The sequence below is a fragment of the Nilaparvata lugens genome, chromosome 14 (assembly GCF_014356525.2).
Source record: "Nilaparvata lugens isolate BPH chromosome 14, ASM1435652v1, whole genome shotgun sequence".
Taxonomy (NCBI): domain Eukaryota; kingdom Metazoa; phylum Arthropoda; class Insecta; order Hemiptera; family Delphacidae; genus Nilaparvata; species Nilaparvata lugens.
The window spans coordinates 6642678-6668519 of NC_052517.1; the positions used below are offsets into that span (position 1 = coordinate 6642678).

The 25842-nt window shown below is 34.5% G+C and overlaps 1 protein-coding gene across 1 annotated transcript in view; it reads left to right on the forward strand.

Moving 5' to 3' along the window:
* Positions 1–25842, forward strand: part of LOC111044760 — a 42705-nt gene that overhangs the window by 10404 nt on the left and 6459 nt on the right. The window contains exons 2-4 of the mRNA XM_022329978.2: positions 13508–13655; positions 15248–15399; positions 25078–25285. Of these exons, the coding sequence (XP_022185670.2) occupies positions 13508–13655; positions 15248–15399; positions 25078–25285 (508 nt within the window). The remainder of the gene's footprint in view (positions 1–13507; positions 13656–15247; positions 15400–25077; positions 25286–25842) is intronic.

The following is a 25842-nucleotide window of genomic DNA, read 5'->3' on the forward strand; positions in this document are numbered from 1 at the left end:
CGGTCTCAAGCCGCTGAAGAAGAAGAAGAAGAAGAAGAAGAAGAAGTACGAGAAGAAGAAAACGCTCTCTCAGGGTACAACCCGCCACAGACCGCCCTGTTATTATACACAGACCCGCAAAAAGAACGAATATTGATGATGCAGAAGACTTTGTGGTGGAGGAGGAGGATGAGAAAGAAGGAAAGAAACAGGATATATGGGTGAGAGAGTGAGAGAGAGAAGAGAGAGAATTGATGATGGTCGGTCCTGTTGTGTTCTTGGTTCCATTAGAACAGAAGGATGAAGAAGAAGAAGAAGAGATGATGATGATGAAGAAGAAGAGGAGGAAGGAAATTGGATGCACGTTAGATATATATAGATAGTTAACTACCTGATGTTGTTTGCTTTGATGGTATATCTATGGATGAAATAACCAACAAGCTATTAGCTCTGATGGTTTGGCTGAAACTCAGGATGCATTCCTCTTTCTTCTTCTTCTTTCCCTGTCTTCTTCTTCTTCTTCCTACTCTTCTCCCTCTTCTCTGACTACTTCTACTCAGTCTCAACTTCTCCAACCAGTTATTGATATTTGTTTTGTCGTTTTTCGCAATTATTTCAATATTAAAAAATTGTGGGACCCAGAATGCAACCCTGTGGGAACACCTACTATTACTTCTTGTATTTTTAGTGGATCAGGTTGATTTGAATTTCGTCGTTTTTCTCAATTATTTTAAAATTAAAAACATTGTGGGGCCCAGAATGCAACCCTGTGGGAACACCTACTATTACTTCTTGTATTTTTAGTGGATCAGGTTGATTTGAATTTCGTCGTTTTTCTCAATTATTTTAAAATTAAAAACATTGTGGGACCCAGAATGCAACCCTGTGGGAACACCTACTATTACTTCTTGTATTTTTAGTGGATCAGGTTGATTTGAATTTCGTCGTTTTTTCTCATTATTTTAAAATTAAAAACATTGTGGGGCCCAGAATGCAACCCTGTGGGAACACCTACTATTACTTCTTGTATTTTTAGTGGATCAGGTTGATTTGAATTTCGTCGTTTTTCTCAATTATTTTAAAATTAAAAACATTGTGGGACCCAGAATGCAACCCTGTGGAACACCTACTATTACTTCTTGTATTTTTAGTGGATCAGGTTGATTTGAATTTCGTCGTTTTTCTCAATTATTTTAAAATTAAAAACATTGTGGGACCCAGAATGCAACCCTGTGGGAACACCTACTATTACTTCTTGTATTTTTAGTGGATCAGGTTGATTTGAATTTCGTCGTTTTTCTCAATTATTTTAAAATTAAAAACATTGTGGGACCCAGAATGCAACCCTGTGGGAACACCTACTATTACTTCTTGTATTTTTAGTGGATCAGGTTGATTTGAATTTCGTCGTTTTTCTCAATTATTTTAAAATTAAAAACATTGTGGGGCCCAGAATGCAACCCTGTGGGAACACCTACTATTACTTCTTGTATTTTTAGTGGATCAGGTTGATTTGAATTTCGTCGTTTTTCTCAATTATTTTAAATTAAAAACATTGTGGACCCAGAATGCAACCTGTGGGAACACCTACTATTACTTCTTGTATTTTTAGTGGATCAGGTTGATTTGAATTTCGTCGTTTTTCTCTCAATTATTTTAAAATTAAAAACATTGTGGGACCCAGAATGCACCCTGTGGGAACACCTACTATTACTTCTTGTATTTTTAGTGGATCAGGTTGATTTGAATTTTGTCGTTTTTCTCAATTATTTTAAAATTAAAAACATTGTGGACCCAGAATGCAACCCTGTGGGAACACCTACTATTACTTCTTGTATTTTTAGTGGATCAGGTTGATTTGAATTTCGTCGTTTTTCTCAATTATTTTAAAATAAAAACATTGTGGGACCCAGAATGCAACCCTGTGGGAACACCTACTATTACTTCTTGTATTTTTAGTGGATCAGGTTGATTTGAATTTCGTCGTTTTTCTCAATTATTTTAAAATTAAAAACATTGTGGGACCCAGATGCAACCCTGTGGGAACACCTACTATTACTTCTTGTATTTTTAGTGGATCAGTTGATTTGAATTTCGTCGTTTTTCTCAATTATTTTAAAATTAAAAACATTGTGGGGCCCAGAATGCAACCCTGTGGGAACACCTACTATTACTTCTTGTATTTTTAGTGGATCAGGTTGATTTGAATTTCGTCGTTTTTCTCAATTATTTTAAAATTAAAAACATTGTGGGACCCAGAATGCAACCCTGTGGAACACCTACTATTACTTCTTGTATTTTTAGTGGATCAGGTTGATTTGAATTTCGTCGTTTTTTAAAAACATTGTGGGACCCAGAATGCAACCCTGTGGGAACACCTACTATTACTTCTTGTATTTTTAGTGGATCAGGTTGATTTGAATTTCGTCGTTTTTCTCAATTATTTTAAAATTAAAAACATTGTGGGACCCAGAATGCAACCCTGTGGGAACACCTACTATTACTTCTTGTATTTTTAGTGGATCAGGTTGATTTGAATTTCGTCGTTTTTCTCAATTATTTTAAAATTAAAAACATTGTGGGGCCCAGAATGCAACCCTGTGGGAACACCTACTATACTTCTTGTATTTTTAGTGGATCAGGTTGATTTGAATTTCGTCGTTTTTCTCAATTATTTTAAAATTAAAAACATTGTGGGACCCAGAATGCAACCCTGTGGGAACACCTACTATTACTTCTTGTATTTTTAGTGGATCAGGTTGATTTGAATTTCGTCGTTTTTCTCAATTATTTTAAAATTAAAAACATTGTGGGGCCCAGAATGCAACCCTGTGGGAACACCTACTATTACTTCTTGTATTTTTAGTGGATCAGGTTGATTTGAATTTTAATTTGAGTTGTTTTTTTCTGTGTGTAACATTCTTGATAGAGATGAGTGTGTTGTTGTTTGTTTTTAGTACTTTGTAAGAGTGTGGGCTCCATTAAGTTGTTGAATATTCTATCAAAAGGCCTGGTTGCACAAAAGCAGGTTGAATTTTAACCGTGATTAATTTCACGAGAACCAATCGGAGAAGGCCCTTTTTGGTGAGACTGATTCTCTGATTGGTTCTCGTGGAATTAATCTTGATTTAAAATTAACCAGCTTTGTGCAAAGTCTTTTTTAGAGCCAAAGTTAATATTTGAGTAATATTTATAATCTCTTTCAATTTAAATGTTAAAGTACAGTATTCTTTTTGCAAGTTCAAGCTCCAATCTGTTTTGAGATATTCTATCAAAAGCCTTTTTCAGATCCAAAGTGAACATTCAAGAATAAAACCTGATTTAATTTGATTGTTTTAACCCTTGATTAAAGTGTGGGCCACTAAAAGGATAAATCTGACAATAGATGTACTGTAATTTCACTGTCTACATTTCGTACAGCCCTTGCAAATGATGCCTAGACATTCCACGGTCATTAAAAAAATTCTACAAATTATTATGGTCGGAAGGCTAGCTAGTTCATGGAGGATAGTTCAAATAACGCCCTCAGTCATTTGAGAAGAAGGAGATGTAGGAGTAGAAGAAGAAGAAGAAGAAGAAGAAGAAGAAGAAGAAGAAGAAGAAGTAGTTGTAATGGTAGAAAATAATGTTTATTATGAAGATTATGAAACTGAGGACTAAGGATGTTGATCAAGATGGTGAAAATGAAGAAGGAGAAGAAGGGAGAAGAAAAAGAAGTAGTTGTAATAGTAGAAAATAATGACGATTATGAGACTGAGTATGATCATGATTTTGATCATTATGGTGGGGATAAAGAAGTGAGAAAAAGAAGAAGAGTAGAATAGTAATAACGATTATTTTAGCCCCAAGATAGAAAATGAAAATGATTATGAGAAGGATAACGATTATCCAGCAAATAGCAGAGAACTGGTTAGGGAGGGAGGGAGGCCACTCTAATCAAACATATTTACGTCTTTTTGTTTTACTTTTACCTACCCACCGGTAGGCACACGTTTCTCCTACTCTTCGTGCTGCTTCCACTTCTTCTTCTTCTTCTTCTTCTTCTTCTTCTTCTTCTTCTTCTTCTTCTCCCTCTTCTTTCTCCTCCTCTTCTGTTTATTCTTCTCTTTCTTCTCTTTTTTCTTCTTCTTCTTCTTTTTGCCTGCATACTTTCTCATCTTCATCTTCCTCTTCTACTAATACTTTCTTCTTCTCCTTGTTATTCTTCTTCTTTTTTTCTTCTTTTTCTCCTGCACTTCTTTCTCATCTTCATCTTCCTTTTCCTCTTCTACTAATACTTTCTTCTTCTTTTTCAAAGACAAAAAGGAGAAGAAAGAGGAGAAGAAGAAGAAGTAGGAAGAAAGGACAAGAAGTATATTTTTTATTAAAAAAACTAGAAGAAGAAGAAGAATTAGTTGTAATAGTGGAAAGAAGAAGTAGAGTAAGAAGAAGAAAGAGAAGGAACCAACAAGAAGTTGAATGATTATGTAAAAAAAGAAAAAGAATAAGAGAACTGAGAAGAAGATGAAGAAAGACTGGAAGAGATAAAGAACACATAAGGAAGAGAAGGAGGAGGAGAACAAAAAGAAGAAGAAAGAGGAGGAAGAACCGACGAGAAGTGGAATGTTTATTTGATAAGAAGAAGAAGAAGATGCAGATAAGAAGGAGAAGATGAAGAACACAGGATGAGAAGAAGAAGATGGAGGAGGAGAAGAAAGAACCTACGAGAAGACAGGAGAAGATAAAATACATACGGAGAATAAGAAGAAGAGGAAGGAGTAGAAAAAAAATTGAAGGAAGAACCGAAAAAAAGTAAATGCAAAAACAAGAAGAATAAGATACTAGAGAAGAAAATGAAGATAACTGAAAAGATGAAGAACACAAGTGGAGAAAAGAAAAAGGAAAAAAAGAAGAAGAGTAGAATAGTAATCACGATTATTTTAGCCCCAAGATAGAAAATGAAAATGATTATGAGAAGGATAACGATTATCCAGCAAATAGCAGAGAACTGGTTAGGGAGGGAGGGAGGCCACTCTAATCAAACATATTTACGTCTTTTTGTTTTACTTTTACCTACCCACCGGTAGGCACACGTTTCTCCTACTCTTCGTGCTGCTTCCACTTCTTCTTCTTCTTCTTCTTCTCTTCTTCTTCTTCTTCTTCTTCTTCTTCTCCCTCTTCTTTCTCCTCCTCTTCTGTTTATTCTTCTCTTTCTTCTCTTTTTTCTTCTTCTTCTTTTTGCCTGCAATACTTTCTCATCTTCATCTTCCTCTTCTACTAATACTTTCTTCTTCTCCTTGTTATTCTTCTTCTTTTTTTCTTCTTTTTCTCCTGCACTTCTTTCTCATCTTCATCTTCCTTTTCCTCTTCTACTAATACTTTCTTCTTCTTTTTCAAAGACAAAAAGGAGAAGAAAGAGAAGAAGTAGGAAGAAAGGACAAGAAGTATATTTTTTATTAAAAAAACTAGAAGAAGAAGAAGAATTAGTTGTAATAGTGGAAAGATGAAGAAGTAGAGTAAGAAGAAGAAAGAGAAGGAACCAACAAGAAGTTGAATGATTATGTAAAAAAAGAAAAAGAATAAGAGAACTGAGAAGAAGATGAAGAAAGACTGGAAGAGATAAAGAACACATAAGGAAGAGAAGGAGGAGGAGAACAAAAAGAAGAAGAAGAAGAAGAAGAAAGAGGAGGAAGAACCGACGAGAAGTGGAATGTTTATTTGATAAGAAGAAGAAGAAGAAGAAGAAGATGCAGATAAGAAGGAGAAGATGAAGAACACAGAATGAGAAAAAGAAAGAAGATGGAGGAGAAGAAGAAAGAACCTACCAGAAGACAGGAGAAGATAAAATACATACGGAGTATAAGAAGAAGAGGAAGAAGGAGTAGAAAAAAAATTGAAGGAAGAACCGAAAAAAAGTAAATGCAAAAACAAGAAGAATAAGATACTAGAGAAGAAAATGAAGATAAACTGGAAAAGATGAAGAACACAAGTGGAGGAAAAGAAAAAGGAAAAAAAGAAGAAGAAGAGGAAGAAGAAGAAGAAGAAGAAGAAGAAGATGATGATGATGATGATGACGAAGGAGGACGAGGAACTTAGAATTAGAATGTTTCTGAAAAATGAGTGGATTTTGATCCTCGAGTGAAACAGAGATTATCTACTTGTTGAAAATGCCAAAAAGTTACAAAACTAAGGAAGGATTTGTCAAAGACAAAGAAAAGCAAACAAGGAGAGATTGATTGATTGATTGATTGAGTACTTAATTTATGTAGATTACAATATATACTGGCTTATACACTTATATACAATAGCTTACAATACAGCAAAATTATGGATGAATTTACATAATATAGACTAAGAAAATAATTATTGAACTGTATATGATATGAAAAAGCAATCTGTAATATAATAACTATAGATAATAATCATATTGTTATGCATCTACATAAATTGGCGGAGCTTTGGACATATCAATGTCCATTCTTCGGAAAGAATATTAAAAACATCCTCCCCACTAACTCTCTACCAAATAAGAGTGAGAGAATGATGAGTGAAGAGTGAATGAAGAGTGATAAGAATGAGAGAATTGGGAAGAAGGTTAAGATAAGAAGGAGTAGATAAAGAACAAATAAGGAGGAGGAGGAGAATAAGAAGAAGGAGAAGAAGAAAAAGATTTTTTTTTGAAAAATGAGTGGATTTTGATCCTTGAGTGAAACAGAGATTAAAATGAAAATGTCAAAAAGTTACAAAACTAAGGAAGAGCTGACAAAGAAAAGCAAACAAGGAGAGGTGGAGGGAAGCAAGGAGATTGAAAGAGATAAAACAATAAGCATGAATATATTGGACAGCATCCTGTCATTTTATCCTTATTTTATTTTTCTTCCTGTCTCATTTTTATAGCTCACCGACTAAAAGCATATTTTTACGATTCTTGTATTTGTTTTTCAGATAGAAGCTTTTGACTGGAACATTTTTTAATAAATCATCGTCTTCTGCTTATATTTATCGTCTCTTCTTCTTCTTCTTCTTCTTCTTCTTCTTCTTCTTCTTCTTCTTCGTCTTCTCATCCTTTTCCTCTTCTGATTTATAAGATTCCATATATTATTTTTTTTTTATTATTTTATCTTGTATAAAATATTACAAATCATCTGAGCTTACGTTCTAGTTTCGAAAATAAATATTTCCTACAGTTACGTTGAAAAGTGGCCATTGCTGCACTGATTACAGAACGCAAAGAATCACTTTTCCGCTCTAGTGCGGCAAAAATTTTTCTGCACTCCAGATTTGCAACATGGCAACGCAAAATACTTAGTAGGTTATATGGAGCAACAGTGCAGCAAAATCAAAATGAAGTTGGTAACAGTGACTGCTGTGGCTGCTATAGTGAGCAGAGGTGCAACGAAGCACAACGAGCACATTATTAGTATTAGATATTATAACCAAGGACAACATTTTTATTCAATTTGACAATAAAATTAAGGTTTTTATCAATAATAAAATTACACAGAAAAACATTTGATCATTTCAGGCAATTTTACCCATAATTACCCACTTTACATATTCAATGGTAACTGTAGGAAAAACTTAATGTGAAATACGTGCGCAAAGTTCCTCTGCTGCACTCAAGAAACCATTCCGCCCTCGCCTACGGCTCGGGCGTAAACGTTTCTTTCGGTGCAGCAAACTGTCATTTTGCGCACTAGTTGCACAAATAACTATTGAAAGCTTGAGGAAGCATTTAAACCTATTTAGTGAGGTCCAAGTTATAATAGCTTTATATTTACTTAACATTGATGTTGCTGTCCTTGTCTATCATTCTTGTATCATCCTACTATAGTGAGGTCCACGTTATAATGGCAGTATTAGATTAATATTGGTGTTGCTATCCTTGTCTGTCATTAAACAAAGCAAAGAGCGCAATTCTTTTCTACCTCTGAAAGTTGCAGGATCGTTTTTCAACATTGTAGAAATATAATCAATCAACGAATTATTGAATCTTTAAAAAAAAAATTGTTTGACTATTGAAATATAAATAATCTTGAATTTTAAAAAACTTCTGAAGTGAAAATGCACTTACATTTGTATAGTGACGATCGTTTCGACCTGTTGTTGGTCATGCTTTGTTCAATCTGCTTTGTTAACCTGTTAACAACATGTCGAAACGATCGCCACTATACAAAAGTAAGTGCATTTTCACTTCAAAAGTTTTTTAAAATTCAAGTTTAATTTTAACAGTGAAAAAGTATGGATATACAACACAGTATAAATAATCATTTTCACCAAGAATGAATAGTTAATATCTCATTACCAGTATCAGTTATATTCCACAATATATTATATATTCCACGCATCGGCAAAGCTGTAGATTCGCGTACTTGATTAACATTGTGCTGCTATCCTTGTCTGTCATTGAACAAAGCAGATAGCTATATCCTTTTCCAACTCTGCACCGTTGTCAAATAATTTATGTAGGCTGTGAAGAAATGTTACGAAATACCTGAATATATCCTCAATTATGAGAATACAGAAAAATCAACCATTTGTTTTGGCTTATTGTATCAACTAGTGGTGACACAGTGATCCCTTATTTTACTCAATATTTTAGAAACATTTTGTGATTTTCATCATACTGTACCAAAATATATCATGTTACCATATTAGCACTTCAATTTCATCTTATCTAAAAATTGTATCATTTCAATTTTAACGTATCAAAGGACTGTAGACCCATTACTTCAGGGATCCCTTATTTAACTCAATATTTTAGAAACATTTCAAGATTTTCATCATCCATCTTATCAAAAAATGGTATCATTTCAATTTCAACGTATAAAAATGTTTGTATCACTCCAGGATCCCTTATTTCACCCAATATTTTTGAAACAATTCAAGATTTTCATCATACTGTACCAGAATATTTATGTTACTAAATTTTTAACACTTCAATTCCATCTTATCAAAAAATTGTATCATTTCAATTCCAACGTATCAAAAGGTTTTTTCATTTCAAGAATCCCTTATTTCTCTCAATATTTTAGATACAATTCAAAATTTCATCTTGGTATCGTTTCAATTTCAACGTATAAAAATGTTTGTGTCACTCCAGGATCCCTTATTTCACCCAATATTTTTGAAACATTTAAAGATTTTCATCAAACTTTGAACTTTATTTTCCAAAAAAACATTACAAACAAAGAAAATGAAAAACAAAATACTGTACCAAAATATCATGTTACCATATTAACACTTCAATTTTATCTTATCAAAAAACTGTATCATTCCAATTTCAACGTATCAAAATGTTTGTATCACTTCAATTTCAACGCATCAACATGAGTTTCCTGTCTAAAAGGTAACGGTAGAGATTCAACAACCCCTAGGGCCTGAATAGAAGAAAGGTCTGAGATACCCCTATGTCTGTATGTCTGCAGCCTACAATACTGGCGCCATAGGGTATAATTCCACTAGAAGACCCCTACAATGAAAGCTAGGCGCCAGACGAATTCTTCTTCTACTTCTTCTTCTTCTTCTTCTTCTTCTTCTTCTTTCTCTTCTACCACTCTAGCATACTGCATGCTAACTTTCTCGTACAACGCCGATTCTATAGTAGGGTTAAATTTAGAAGCAGCTGTTCGTAGGAAGTTTAGAAAATTATTATGTTTGTTGAAAAGGTTTGTGGGATGTAGGGTCTCTATAGTGAGGTCCACGTTACTAGTAGTTCTGTGAATAGTAGACCTCACGCAGTATTGTCATCGACAAGTACCTGATTGAAACTATAGACCTTATGGAAATACAGCAATAGACTGGCTTCTCCACACATCTGTGTAATCACTTGTCAGCTGATTTATGATGGATAATTCTATAGTCTGATTTTCACTCTAATATTGGCGTATGAAGGAGGCTCCTTTTTCCTTTTATATTATCCTTGAAATGCAAAATTTCCAAAAACCTTGTATATCGACGCGCAATCAAAAAAGGAACATACCTGTCAAATTTCATGGAAATCTATTACCGCGTTTCGCCGTAAATGCGCAACATAAAAACATATAAACATTCAAACATTTAAACATTAAGAGAAATGCTTAACCGTCAACTTGAATCTTAGACCTTACTTCGCTCAGTCAATAATGGCAGTGGAGAAAGATAGGAGAAAAACGTTGCCGATCCTCTGTCTTGTCAATGCCTTCTATAGATGTTAGCTGATATAGGTTTATTGATTAACTGTTTATTCACGTTTAAAATAATCAATTATATTTTATTGAGCAAAAATTATGTTTTTCAAAAATTTCATAATGAGTTTTCATAATTAAGATGAAATATCTTGTTAATTAATAAATATTAATTCTACATTGTTGAAAGCCGATCTTGTAACAAAGCAAAACGAGAAAGTTTTCACAGTTAAAGCTTAAACTCAATTTAATCAGCTGTTGGCTTAAACTCAAGATGAACCACATTATTGACCGAGCGAAGTGAGGTCTAAGATTCAAGTCGACGGTTTGGCATTTCTCTTAATGTTTAAATGTTTATATGTTGCGCATTTACGGCGAAACGCGGTAATAGATTTTCATGAAATTTGACAGGTATGTTCCTTTTCAAATTGCGCGTCGACGTATATACAAGGTTTTTGGAAATTTTGCATTTCAAGGATAATATAAAAGGAAAAAGGAGCCTCCTTCATACGCCAATATTAGAGTGAAAATTAGACTATAGAATTATCCATCATAAATCAGCTGACAAGTGATTACACAGATGTGTGGAGAAGCCAGTCTATTGCTGTATTTGTATAAGGTCTATAGTTTCAATCAAACACATTGAAGAGGTATGCATCTTTAAGCTGGGTTTACACCAAAGTTATTAACAAAATGGTTATAACTTAATCCTTATAGATTCTATGAGATTGAACGGAAGTCGAGAAACACATATGTTCATCATGTGTATGTTAAGTTATGTTCAATCTTATATAATCTAAAAGGATTGAGTTATTAACATTTTTTTTAATAAATTTGGTCTAATCGCAGCTTCAAGGTCTTTGGTTTCAATATTTTGTTTTGCAGTCATGGTATTATTATGCGTGCCCATCAGTATCAATATTCTCACATTCGAAAAAAAACTAATTTAATAGGTGAATAAAAATAAACAAATGAACTAAATAATGCTGGAGAAATTATAATATTTTGGATTCTAAAAAATTAATTTTCATCAGATAGAAAGATCGTCGCGGAACTGGGTGAATTTATCATATGGAATACAAATTCAAACGTTAACTGAAATTGTTGACATTTAAAACAGTTGACATCTGGTACTTGTGGATGAGAATACTGCGTGAGGTCTACTGTTCACAGAACTAATAGTAATTAAGATGAAATATCTTGTTAATTAATTTTTAATTCTACATTGTTGAAAGATGATCTGGTAACAGAGCAAAACGAGAAAGTTTGCACAGTCAAAGCTATAACTCAATTTAATCAGTTGTTGGCTTAAACTCAAAATGAATCACATTTTTACGAACGATACTTGATCTGGATTTAATACAGTTTAAAATGAAATTTAGTCACTGTGCAAACCGCCCTTAGAATACTTGATACAGTATCATGATTAGCTGAGTTTCCTTACCGTAGTGACAGACTGATATTCCTTTCAGTAAAATTTTGAAAGGGAAACACAGCCCATCCTATTATGTTGTTTATTGTTATTCTTATGTGGAACTACCCTTGTTTTTACCTCAGCAATACAAAGAGAGGTAGTTTGGCAGTCTTCTTTCTCTTTTCTTTTTTCTCTCTCTCTTTTTTTGTCCCACTCCATCTTCTCAGAGATCATTATTCTTTCGGCATTTTGTTATCTGTTTTCCCAATCTTCTCCATTCTTTGCTTTTGGGTGAATGGGAAGACAGGAATTCTGGAGCCAGGTAGACGTTTCATTTACGAGGGCTGTCTCAGAAATATTTCACCAGAAATTGTGAATTCTTTTCGAAGATTGTATACTGATGGCAGTGCAAATATTGCACTGCTACTGCAAATATTGACAACAGGGTAAACAACTATAATGAGGTCCACGTTATAATGGCAGTGTTTGATTAGCAATTGTATTGCTATCCTTGTCTATCACTCAACAAAGCGCGTAGCGCTATCTCTTCCTTACTTTTCTCTGATGTCAGAACGTCTTTTAACAATGTAGAATTAATAATTATTAACAAAATATTTTCACTTTTTGTGTAGTTGAGAAGTTTATATTGTGGTGATGCCAGATCGTCTTTCAAAAATATACAATTTCCTTTACGAGGGTTGTCTCAAATTTTCCCATAAATGCTGAATTCTTTTCGAAGATTGTATAGTGAGGTCCACGTTATAATGGCAGTGTTTGATTAGCAATTGTATTGCTATCCTTGTCTATCACTCAACAAAGCGGAAAGCTCAATCTCTTTCTCGCTCTTCTCTGATGCCAGATCGTCTTTTAACAATGTAGAATTAATAATTAATTAACAAAATATTTCATCTTAATTATGAAATTATTGAAAAATATAATTTCTTGCTCAATAGAATATAATTGATTATTTTAAAAGAGAATGAACAGTTAATATTACTACAGTAAACCTGTATCAGCTACCGTCTATAGAAGGCATTGACAGGGGATCGGCAACGTTTTCTCCTATCTTTCTCAAAGAGTTACAAATTCTATTCCTTAATTTGATTTCAAAATATGCTAGGTTTACTTAAAACTGTCTGTATATGATTTTTTTGGATTAAATATAGTGATTCCTTGAATATTTTACTAATAATTTTCTTTTTTGTAGTTTAGTGTTATTGTTATAATAGTAATAACTCTCAAAGAGTTACAAATTCTATTCCCTAATTTGATTTCAAAATATGCTAGGTTTACTTAAAACTGTCTGTATATGATTTTTTTGGATTAAGTATAGAGATTCCTTGAATATTTTACTAATAATGTTCTTTTTTTTTAGTTCAGTGTTATTGTTATAATAGTAATAACTCTCAAAGAGTTACAAATTCTATTCCCTAATTTGATTTCAAAATATGCTAGGTTTACTTGAAACTGTCTGTACATGATTTTTTTGGATTAAATATTGACATTCCTTGAATATTTCACTAATTATTTTCTTTTTTTAGTTTAGTGTTATTGTTATAATAGTAATAACTCTCAAAGAGTTACAAATTCTATTCCCTAATTTGATTTCAAAATATGCTAGGTTTACTTAATACTGTCTGTATATGATTTTTTTTTGGATTAAGTATAGAGATTCCTTGAATATTTTACTAATAATGTTCTTTTTTTAGTTTAGTGTTATTGTTATAATTGTAATAACTCTCAAAGAGTTACAAATTCTATTCCCTAATTTGATTTCAAAATATGCTAGGTTTACTTAAAACTGTCTGTATATGATTTTTTTGGATTAAATATAGAGATTCCTTGAATATTTTACTAATAATTTTCTATTTTGTTGTTTAGTGTTATTGTTATAATACTTATACATATTTTTATGATCAAATATAGTGATTCATTGCATTTTTTACTAATAACTTTCGTTTTTTTTCAGTTCGGTGTTACTGCAACATGGCCGAATGTATCACAACAGGCTATATGTGCAAGTCTCAGAGGTTGGGATGCTTCTCGGATCTAGCGGCAGTCACTTCACCATCTTCCATTGAAATGGTCACTCATGGATGCCTCGATCTGCTGGATAAGTGAGTTCGGAAACCACCTTATAATGAAAAAAATCAAAATCCATTTATTGCCGAAGACAAATTACAATTTGTATAGGCCACGTCTTGAGAAAATTACATAAATCATTACATATCACATAAAAACGACAAGAAATTATCACATAAACATCTTAACTAGTGAGAAGTTTTATTTAAAAATAATTAGACTTGATAAGCTAAGATAAGCAGGTAATAGATTTTCATGAAATTTGACAGGTATGTTCCTTTTTGAATTGCGCGTCGACGTATATACAAGGTTTTTGGAAATTTAGAATTTCAAGGATAATGTAAAAGGAAAAAGGAGCCTCCTTCATACGCCAATATTAGAGTAAAAATCAGACTATAGAATTATTCATCATAAATCAGCTGACAAGTGATTACACAGATGTGTGGGAGAAGCCAGTCTATTGCTGTATTTCCATAAGGTCTACAGTTCCAATCAGGTACTTGTGGATGAGAATACTGCGTGAGGTCTACTGTTCACAGAACTACTAGTAAAATATTGATTATTTTAAACGAGGATGAACAGTTAATATTACATCAATAAACCTGTATCAGCTACTGCCCATAGAAGGCATTGACTAGACAGAGGATCGGCAACGTTGTTATGCTATCTTTCTCCACTGCCATTATAACGTGGACCTCACTATAGTCAAGCTGCTACAAGTCTAAGATAAGCTAGTAGTTCTGTGAACAGTAGACCTCACGCAGTATTCTCATCCACAAGTACCTGATTGGAACTGTAGACCTTATGGAAATACAGCAATAGACTGGCTTCTCCACACATCTGTGTAATCACTTGTCAGCTGATTTATGATGAATAATTCTATAGTCTGATTTTTACTCTAATATTGGCGTATGAAGGGAGGCTCCATTTCCCTTTTATATTATCCTTGAAATTCAAAATTTCCAAAAACTTTGTATATACGTCGACGCGCAATTTAAAAAGGAACATACCTGTCAAATTTCATGATAAAAATATATTAAGAATCTCATTTTGTTATCAATATTTCATTATTTAATAGATAGAAGACAAAATCTATTACCGCGTTTTGCCGTAAATGCGCAACATATAAACATTTAAACATTAAGAGAAATGCCAAACCGTCGACTTGAATCTTAGACCTCACTCCGCTCGGTCAATTATAGACTAGCAGGTAACCCGTGCTCCGAAAGGGTCTGATTAAAAGCTTGACAGACTGAAAACTTGTCATACTGATGTCTTGAAGGATTAAAAATAGGCCTATAACCATTCTCGGGTGAATTAAGAATCGATATGCAAAATGTGAAGTTAATGAGTTGAGTAGTTGAGACGTGATGATGCGTCATTCGTGAATTTCCTATCCCCTACGTGTATAAGCCATTACTTTCCTTTATTTATTTATTCCATTGGCAATACAGATCATAATTATAATAAATATAATATGATTGGGAGAAGACAACAGGCATAGCCCAAAACTGTCTTCTCCCAATTTTTTGCAAATTAAAGTTTCAAAAAAGAATTAGGTTATTACAATATAGATAATATTATTCATGACTTCAGGACAAATAATTTATTCAATTTTTATTTTCAGGAAACTGCAAACAACCTGCAGAAATCTGCCCGGAAAACCTGATAGTTCTCCATTAGACACTGGAGCTCCAAAATCACTTCTGCTCTGTTGTTCCGAAGATATGTGCAATGACGTAGATATCCCTGGAAACCATTTGCATCTAAATAATCAAGGTGATTTTAATTAATTTTTTATTTTAAAAATTAATTTCTTCAATCAGTACACCAACTGTTTTAGTATCGAATGTAATTTTCTTAATCATCATATTTGTGTCTAAGTTTCTATATTTGTTGTAATATTCAATTAAAGAAACGAGTTGAATAAGTGAATTGAAGAACAGAAAAGAGTAACAAAAACGGAGAGGGTTGAGAAGAAGAAAGAACAAAAAAGAAGTAGAAAAAGAATAAGAAGAAGATAAGTAGAAGGAAAAAAGACGAAGAAAAATAGAAAAACAGATAGGAGAATAGAGTTGTTGTTCTTCTTCTACTTCTCCTTCTTCTTCTTCTTCTTCGTCTTCTTCTTCTTCTTCTTCCTCCTCTCTATCCACTCCTCCATCTGCTTCTTCTTCCTCCTCTTCCTCTTCGTCCTAATCTTTTTATTAGTCTTCGACATGCTTTTCATCTTTGTCTTCTTTGTCATTTACTTGTGCTTCTTCTTCTTCTTCTATGTCTTCTACTACTTTTACTTCTTCCTCTTCGCCATCTTCTACTTTTTCTTTTGGGCTGCTTATTTTCCTTTCTGTTTTCTTCTGTTTTTTCTATGTTTCTCCTTCTTCTTCTTCTTCTTCACCGTTCTTCATCTCATTAATGTTTCTCTTTTTATTTATTCTTCTTCTCCTCCTCCTTCCTCTCCATCCACTCCCCCATCTGCTTCTTCTTCCTCCTCTTCCTCTTCGTCCTAATCTATATTTTAGTCTTCGACATGCGTTTGATCTTTGTCTTCTTTGTCATTTACTTCTGCTGCTGCTTCTTCTTCTTCTTCTTCTTCTTCTTCTTCTCAGTCTTCTACTACTTTTACTTCTTCCTCTTCGCCATCTTCTACTTCTTCTTTTCGGCTGCTTATTTTCCTTTCTGTTTTCTTCTGTTTTTTGTATGTTTCTTCGTCTTCTATTCTCCTACTTTACCTTCTTCTTCTCCTTCTTCTTCTTCTTCTTCTTCGTCTTCTTCTCCTCCTCCTCCTCCACCTCCTCCTCTTCCTCCTCCTCCTCCTCCTCCTCCTTATTATTCTTATACTATTTTTTTTGTTCTTTCTTCTTCTTAACCCTCTCCGTTTTTGTTAATCTTTTCTGTTCTTCAATTCACTTATTCAACTCGTTTTTCCCTTCTTCAGCTGCTTTTTTTAGGAACTTGCTATTTGTAAGTTTTTTTTTCTATTTTTTCATCTACTCCATTCTTGTTCTCATTCATCTTCTCCTTCTTCTTCCACTTCTGTCTCCTTCTTCTTCTTTTCTTCGTTCCCTATCAACCTCTCCTGCTCAACATATTCCATCTTCTGCTAGAAATTCTTCCTACTCCACTTTCTCCACTCTCCTTCTTCCTCTATTTCTTCTTTCCTTTCTTCCTTCTTTCCTCTACACTTGAAGTACTAATTATTCTCCACTGCTACAAAACTGCTCGCTTCTTCATCTCCTTCTACATCTTCTTTTGCAATGTCTTAAATTTTCTGTCCTCTTCTCCTTGCTTTGGAAAGTGTGGGAGAGGAGGAGAATAGTTATTTGTGCAACTAGTGCGCAAAGTGACAGTTTGCTGCACCGAAAGAAACGTTTACGCCCGAGCCGTAGGCGAGGGCGGAATGGTTTCTTGAGTGCAGCAGAGGAACTTTGCGCACGTATTTCACATTAAGTTTTTCCTACAGTTACCATTGAATATGAAAAGTGGGTAATTATGGGTAAAATTGCCTGAAATCCATCGAATGTTTTTCTGTGTAATTTTATTATTGATAAAAACCTTAATCCTAAAATCCTAAAGTCCTCGTTGTCGTTGGTTATAATATATAATGAATAATAATTAGCGCGTTGTGCTTGGTTGCACCTCTGCTCACTATAGCAGCCACAGCAGTCACTGTTACCAACTTCATTTTGATTTTGCTGCACTGTTGCTCCATATAACCTACTAAGTATTTTGCGTTGCCATGTTGCAAATCTGGAGTGCAGAAAAATTTTTCCCGCACTAGAGCGGAAAAGTGATTCTTTGCGTTCTGTAATCAGTGCAGCAATGGCCACTTTTCAACGTAACTGTAGGAAAAGAGAATTGAAGAAAGAGAAAATGAAGATGACTTACTAGAAGAAGAAGAAGCAGATGAAGGTGAATTGAATCATAGAGAAACAATAGCGTAAGTAGATATCCCATGGTATAGGGCGTTTATGTCGCAACTTTTACTGTTATCTCAAGCCGATAGTCCACGTAGTTCTTTCCTATGCAGCTGTGTGATGCTGTTAGTCTCTCAAATTGTGACGTTCTTACACTCTTACCCCAACAAAACAGTCAAAATTGACAATAATGAACAGTCATCGGCTTGAGATAACAGTAAAAGTTGCGACATAAATTCCCTATACCATGGAATATCTACTTATGCTATTGTTTCTCTATGATTGAATTGAATTGAATCGCTGCCTTCATTAAAAACCTAGGAGGGCGAAGTTAGGGCGCAGCCGGCCCTCTCTTACACTTAACCCTCCATACAATAATTCTAAGTTACAACTAAAACAACATCGTAAACAATGAACTAAAGTAAAAGAAAACAATAACTTAGAAAACAAATTAACAAGAAAAAATATATAAAATTATTTAGGAGAAGGAGAAGGTGAGGAGGAAGAAGAAGAAGAAGAAGAAGAAGCAGATGAAGGTGAATTGAATTGAATCGAATCGCTGCCTTTATTAAAAACCTAGGAGGGCGAAGTTAGTGCGCAGCCGGCCCTCTCTTACACTTAACCCTCCATACAATATTCTAAGTTACAACTAAAACAACAACATAAACAATGAACTAAAGTAAAAGAAAACAATAACTTAGAAAACAAATTAACAAGAAAAAATATATAAAATTATTTAGGGGATTGATTGATTGATTGATTGAGTACTTTATTTATGTAGATTACAATATATACTGGCTTATACACTTATATACAATAGCTTACAATACAGCAAAATTATAGATGATTTACATAATATAGACTAAGAAAATAATTATTGAACTGTATATGATATGAAAAAGCAATTTGTAATATAATAACTATAGATAATTATATTGTTATGCATCTACATAAATTGGCGGAGCTTTGGACATATCAATGTCCATTCTTCGGAAAGAATATTAAAAATATCCTCCTCACTAACTCTCTACCAAAAGGAGAAGGAGAAGGCGAGGAGGAAGAAGAAGAAGGAGAAGGCGAGGAGGAGGAGGAGGAAGAAGAAGAAGAAGAAGAAGAGAAGAAAGAAGAATGGCGATGGAGAAGCAGATGGAAAGGGATTAAGAAAAACGATAGAGCTCTTCCAGAGTCTGTTTAGCTTCAATTTTTTCATGTAATCTTCAAACACTATAAACTTCTAAAATGTACGATATAAACCATTCAAGATAAAAACCAGATGTTACATTCAACCATAGTGAGGTCCACGTTATAATGACAGTATTTGCTCAACTTTGGTTATGCTATCCTTGTCTATCATTCGACAAAGCCGGTGGTACTATCCTTTTCTAGGTCCACAACGATGCCAATTATGTTTTTGACAGTGTAGAAATATAATTAATTAATGCGGAGAATCGGCATAGCTATTCTTCTATCTTCATCCACTGCCATTATAACGTGGACCTCACTATAGCATATTTTGAAATCAAATTAGGGAATAGAATTTGTAACTCTTTGAGAAAGATAGGAGAAAAACGTTCCGAGCCTCTGTCTTGTCAATGCCTTCTATAGACGATTTCTGAAGTGGCCTGTTCAAAATATCCTGGGAACATATTTAGAATACGAGTATATCGTCAATCTCCCAATATCATTCTTATAATTACTATTTTTTAGTGAGGTCCATGTTAAATGTCACTGGAAAAGATAGGACAACAGCGTTGCCGTTTCTCTGCCTTGTCACTGCCTTCTACAGAGGATAGCTGATACTGTTCATTCTTATTTAAAATAATAAATTACAGATGGAATTAAATAGAGAATGCATTTATTCAAATGCTAATTATTATTTAACGAAAATCCTAAATAAATGCTGCAAATCACCCCGAAGACCTCTGCTACTGCAGACATTGACAACAGGGTTAACAGCTAGATGGAAATTCGATGAGAACCACTATCCAAAAATTAGTTGCCAGCCCGGGAATCGAACCCGGCACCTCCCAATTGCCAGTCAGGAATGCTTGCCCTTACACCAAACTGGCAATCTCTGGATAGCAGCGCTCATTTTATACGAAGCCATAGCGGCCAACCAGGTTACAGATGGAATTAAATAGAGAATGCATTTATTCAAATGCTAATTAATATATAATTATTATTTAACGAAAATCCTAAATAAATTATGTAAATCACCCCGAAGACTTCTGCTACTGCAGACATTGACAACAGCTAGATGGAATAGTTATTTGTGCAACTAGTGCGCAAAGTGACAGTTTGCTGCACCGAAAGAAACGTTTACGCCCGATCCGTAGGCGAGGGCGGAATGGTTTCTTGAGTGCAGCAGAGAACTTTGCGCACGTATTTCACATTAAGTTTTTCCTACAGTTACCATTGAATATGAAAAGTGGGTAATTATGGTTAAAATTGCCTGATTATCAAATTTTTTCTGTGTAATTTTATTATTGATAAAAACCTTAATCCTAAAATCCTAAAGTCCTCGTTGTCCTTGGTTATAATATATAATGAATAATAATTAGCGCGTTGTGCTTGGTTGCACCTCTGCTCACTATAGCACCACAGCAGTCACTGTTACCAACTTCATTTTGATTTTGCTGCACTGTTGCTCCATATAACCTACTAAGTTTTTGCGTTTCCATGTTGCAAATCTGGAGTGCAGAAAAGATTTTTCCCGCACTAGAGCGGAAAAGTGATTCTTTGCGTTCTGTAATCAGTGCAGCAATGGCCACTTTTCAACGTAACTGTAGGAAAAATAGATTTTTTTGATAGTAGTTCTCAAAAATCGAATTTTTGGATAGTAGTTCTCATCGAATTTCCATCTAGCTGTTAGCCCTGTTGTCAATGTCTGCAGTAGCAGAAGTCTTCGGGGTGATTCACAGCATTTATTTAGGATTTTCGTTAACTAAAATATTTTAACTCATGAGGTATCGTGAATTCAGAAACAAGACCTAAGAAATTTTGAAAAGTAGAGAAGAATAAAGAATCGGTAATTTATAATCAAACCAAATAGGTCTGAAATTTAGAGCGCTTGTATCTTGTATCGGAGCCGGCATTTGAGAAAATAAAAATTGTAAAACGAAAATAAAAAAATTGAGAAATAATGGAGTACTTTAAACTCAATGACAGGCTGGCACTAATCATATACCCAGCAGGTGGTCTCCACAAAGGTTGCGTGTTATGCTCTTCTTCTTCTTTTTCTTCTTCTTCTTCTTCTTCTTCTTCTTCTTCTTCTTCTTCTTCATCTTCATCATCATCTTCTTCTTCCTCCCCTTGTGTTTTCTTTGTCCTCTTCTACTTCTTCTTCTCTCTCTTTCTTCTTCTTCTTCCTCTTCTTCATTATCGTCTTCTTTTTTTCTTCTTCTTTCTCTTCCACTTCGACCTAAACTACTTCTTATTCCCTGATTCGCTTTTCATCTTTGTCTTCTTCTTCTTCTTCTTCTTCGCGGTCTTCCACTATTTTTTCTTCTTCCTCTTCACCCTCTCCTACTCCTTCTTTTCAGCTGCTTATTATCCTTTTTCTGTTTTTCCATGTTTCTTCGTCTTCTTTTCCTTCTACTTTGCTTCTCCTTATTCTATTTTGTATTTTGGTAGAGAGTTAGTGGAGAGGATATTTTTAATATTCTTTCCGAAGAATGGACATTGATATGTCCAAAGCTCCGCCAATTTATGTAGATGCATTACAATATAATTATTATCTATAGTTATTATATTACAAATTGCTTTTTTCATATCATATACAGTTCAATATTATTTTCTTAGTCTATATTATGTAAATTCATCTATAATGTTGCTGTATTGTAAGCTATTGTATACAAGTGTATAAGCCAGTATATATTGTTATCTACATAAATAAAGTACTCAATCAATCAATCAATCAATCCTCTTCTACGTTTTCATATTCTTCGGCTGCTTTTTCTTCTTCTTCAACTTCCTCCTCCTCTATCTTCTTTGTATAGGCCTTCTCCCTCTTCTATCTCTTTCAATTCCTTTCTTTCTATGGCTTCTCCTGTCTTACGTATCTTCTACTTCTTCATTTTGTTCTACATCTTCCCTCCAATTATTTTCTCTTCATCTTCCAAACTCTTTCTTCACCTCGTTTTTTCTTCTCTTTTTTCGTCTTGTTCTTCTTCTTCTATTCTTCTAACTCTACTTTCTCTTCAACTGCTTTTCTCATCGCATTTTCTACTATTCTGTTATTGAGTGTGTCAAGTTTTTTGCTCCCTTTTTAACTTCATCATCTTTTTCTACTCCCTTCTTTCTCTTCCTTCTCGATCTCCTCCACTTCTTCCTCCTTCTCCTCCTCTTCTACCTCCCCTAACTCCTCCTCCTTCCTCTTCTCCTCCTCCATTTTGTCAGAGAGTTAGTGGGAAGGATATTTTGAATATTCTTTCTGAAGAATGGACATTGATATGTCCAAAGCTCCGCCAATTTATGTAGATGCATAACAATATTATCTATAGTTGTTTCAAATTGCTTTTTTCATATCATATACAGTTCAATAACTAGTAGTTCTGTGAACAGTAGACCTCACGCAGTATTCTCATCCACAAGTACCTGATTGAAACTATAGACCTTATGGAAATACAGCGAAAGACTGGCTTCTCCACCGAACGAAGTGAGGTCTAAGATTCAAGTCGACAGTTTGGCATTCCTCTTAATGTTTAAATGTTTAAATGTTGCGCATTTACGGCGAAACGCGGTAATAGATCTTCATGAAATTTGACACGTGTGTTCCTTCTTAAATTGCGCGTCGACGTATATTCAAGGTTTTTGGAAATTTTGCATTCCAAGGATAATATAAAAGGAAAAAGGAGCCTCCTCCATACGACAATATTAGAGTGAAAATCAGACTATAGAATTATTCATCATAAATCAGCTGCCAAGTGATTACACAGATGTGTGGAGAAGCCAGTCTATTGCTGTATTTCCATAAGGTCTATAGTTTTCAATCAGGTACTTGTGAATGAGAATACTGCGTGAGGTTTACTGTTCACAGAACTACTAGTATCTACAGAAATAAGAAATCATTTTAGAGAACAAGATCGTTTATTACTGAAAAAAATGTGTCTGTTGACTACAAGAGCTCAAATTCACGGTCAAGAAATGGACAAGATGTTCAGGAAGAAGGGGGAAGGAAAGGAGAAAAAGAAGAAGAATACAAAAATACAAGAACATGACGGAGAAAAAGAAATAATAAAAAGCTAGTGTAAATACTGGTTGTCTTCAGTCCAGTAATAATGCTATCTATCAAATTCTCTCTCACACTCTCACTCATTCCCTCTCACACAATCACTCAATCTCTCTCTCTCCCTCTCTTCTACTCTAGTAATAATTCTATCTATCAAATTCTCTCTCACACACTTTCTCTCCCTCTCTCTCACACACACACACACACAATCTCTTTCTCTCTCTCTCTCTCCCACTCTTCGTCCATTAATCTCTCTCCTTTCTCCGCCCACAACTATTATTTTAGCCTCATGTTCCAGTCTTGATTGTTTTTTCCCTTTTCATTTTTTGATCTTACAAGCATCTTTCATAGAACCCTCCATTATTAATTAACAACCCGCGGCGTTGTATATTCTAGTCTTTGTTAACTATGTTTACTTTTTCTTTATATTCTTCTTCTTTTTCTGCTGCTTCTTCTTCTCCTTCTTCTTTTTCTTCTTCTTCTTCTTCTTCAACTACTTGTGCTCCTCCTCCATCTTTTCCTTCTCCTTTGTCTACTTATTATTTCTTCCACTTCATAATTTTCTTGCATCTTATATTTTTCTCTACTTCTTCTTCTTTTTCTCCTTCTTCTTTTTCTTCTTCTTCTTCAACTCCTTGTGCTCCTCCTCCATCTCTTCCTTCTCCTCTGTCTACTTATTTTTTCTTCCACTTCATAATTTTCTTGCATCTTATACTTTTCTCTTCTTCTTCCTCTTCCTCTTCTTCTTCTTCTTCTTCTTCTTCAACTCCTTGTGCTCCTCCTCCATCTTTTCCTTCTCCTCTGTCTACTCATCCTTTTTCTTCCACTTCTGTCTTCTTCTTTTTCTATTTCTTCTTCTTCTTCTTCTTCTCTTCTTCTTCTTCTTCTTCTTCTTCTTCTTCTTCTTCTTCTTCTTCTTCTTCTTCTTCTTCTTCTTCTCCTCCTCCTCCTCCTCCTCCTCCTCCTCCTCCTGTCTTCCTCTTCTCCTTTTACCTCCTCTCCTGTATCCTTCTTCTCCTTCTACTGTTTTCTTCCTCTCATCCTTCATCTTCTCCTTCTTCTTCCTCTCCTGTCTTCTTCTTTTACTTCTTCTTCTCCTCCTTTTCCTGTCTTCTTCTTCTTCTTCTTCTTCTTCTTCTTCTTCTTCATCTCCTTTCCTTCCTTCTTCCTCTTCATCTTCTTCTCTTTTGTCTCCTTCTTCCTCTCCTTCTACCTATTCTTCTTCAATCTTCTTGTTTGCTATTATTCTCCTCCCTTTTTCACTGATGCTCTGTTTTATCTTCTCAAAAGGAATTTGTTGCATCCGAAAAGATACACAAGGAGCTTCAATGTATCTTTCCATAAGCAACAGTTGCTCTTTTGTATCTTCTCAAAAGCAACGTGTTACATCAGAAAAGATACACAAGGAGGTTTAATGTATCTTTCCATAAGAAAAAGATGTTCTTTTGTATCTTCTCAAAAGCAACGTGTTGCATCAGAAAAGATACACAAGGAGGTTCAATGTATCTTTCCATAAGCAACAGATGTTCTTTTGTATCTTCTCAAAAGCAACGTGTTGCATCAGAAAAGATACACAAGGAGGTTTAATGTATCTCTCCATAAGAAAAAGATGTTCTTTTGTATCTTCTCAAAAGCAACGTCGTGCATCAGAAAAGATACACAAGGAGGTTTAATGTATCTTTCCATAAGAAAAAGATGTTCTTTTGTATCTTCTCAAAAGCAACGTGTTGCATCCGAAAAGATACACAAGGAGGTTTAATGTATCTTTCCATAAGAAAAAGATGCACTTCAGTATCTTCTCAAAAGCAATGTGTTGCATCAGAAAAGATACACAAGGAGGTTTAATGTATCTTCCCATAAGAAAAAGATGTTCTTTTGTATCTTCTCAAAAGCAACGTGTTGCGTCCGAAAAGATACACAAGGAGCTTTAATGTATCTTTCCATAAGAAAAAGATGCTCTTTCGTATCTTCTCAAATGAAACGTGTTGCATTCGAAAAGATACACAAGGAGCTTTTTGGTGTTAGGTCCTCCTAGCACAACACAGCCTACCAGCTGACATTCGTTCAACAGGCTCTTTCCATTGTTGGTGATACATTGCAACTCTCTCATTCATGAAGAATCTCTGTGTGTAGGGAGCTTCCTCCATCTAGGGATCTAGGGTCTCTGAAGCCTGATGTTTTCAAAAAGCCGTAAATATCACCCCGGGAACCATATGCCATTCCAAAGTCATGGAGGCAAAGCCATGTGATGCATACTGTATGTATCTGAAATTTTTTCTTGCTCAACCAACCCTACTTTTTCTTTGTTTCCAGTTTTCAACAGCTCCAATCAGCTGTTCCTGGACAAAACAGCTGGCAGACTGCGCCGGCCTAGCCTCAATTCTGACACGCTGATCTTCAGGCTTGCCACCTTTGCAGTTCCCCTGTTGGGCGCCATGATACTTTTTATGTTGGTCACACTGGCTGTCAATCTACTGAGGTCGGATGCCAACGAGGAGAGAATGATGGCTATGAAATTGAGGTGTGTACTTTGATGTTCTTCTATTATTTTTTTGCATATTTTGGACCTTGACAAGGCATTTGATAGCTGTATTCCCTTACTATAATGATGAAATGGGAAGGGAAGCTAATGTCATTCTGGAATTTCACTCTTTTTGGACCTAGACAAGGCATTTGATAGCTGTATTCCCTTACTATAATGATGAAATGAGAAGGGAAGCTAATTACATTCTGGAATTTCGCTTATTTTGGACCTAGACAAGGCATTTGATAGCTGTATTCACTTACTATAATGATGAAATGACAAGGGGATCAGTTATAGTGCTAGTTTCATTCAGGATTTTTGCACATTTTGGACCTTGAGAAGGCATTTGTTGGCTGTACTCCCTTACTATGATGATGAAATGACAAGGGAAGCTAATTTAATTATGGAATTCTGCTCATTTTGGACCTAGACAAGGCATTTGATAACTGTATTGCCTTTTTATGATGATGAAATGAGAAGGGAAGCTAATTTCATTCCAGAATTTTGCATATTTTGGACCTTGACAAGGCATTTGATAGCTGTATTGCCTTACT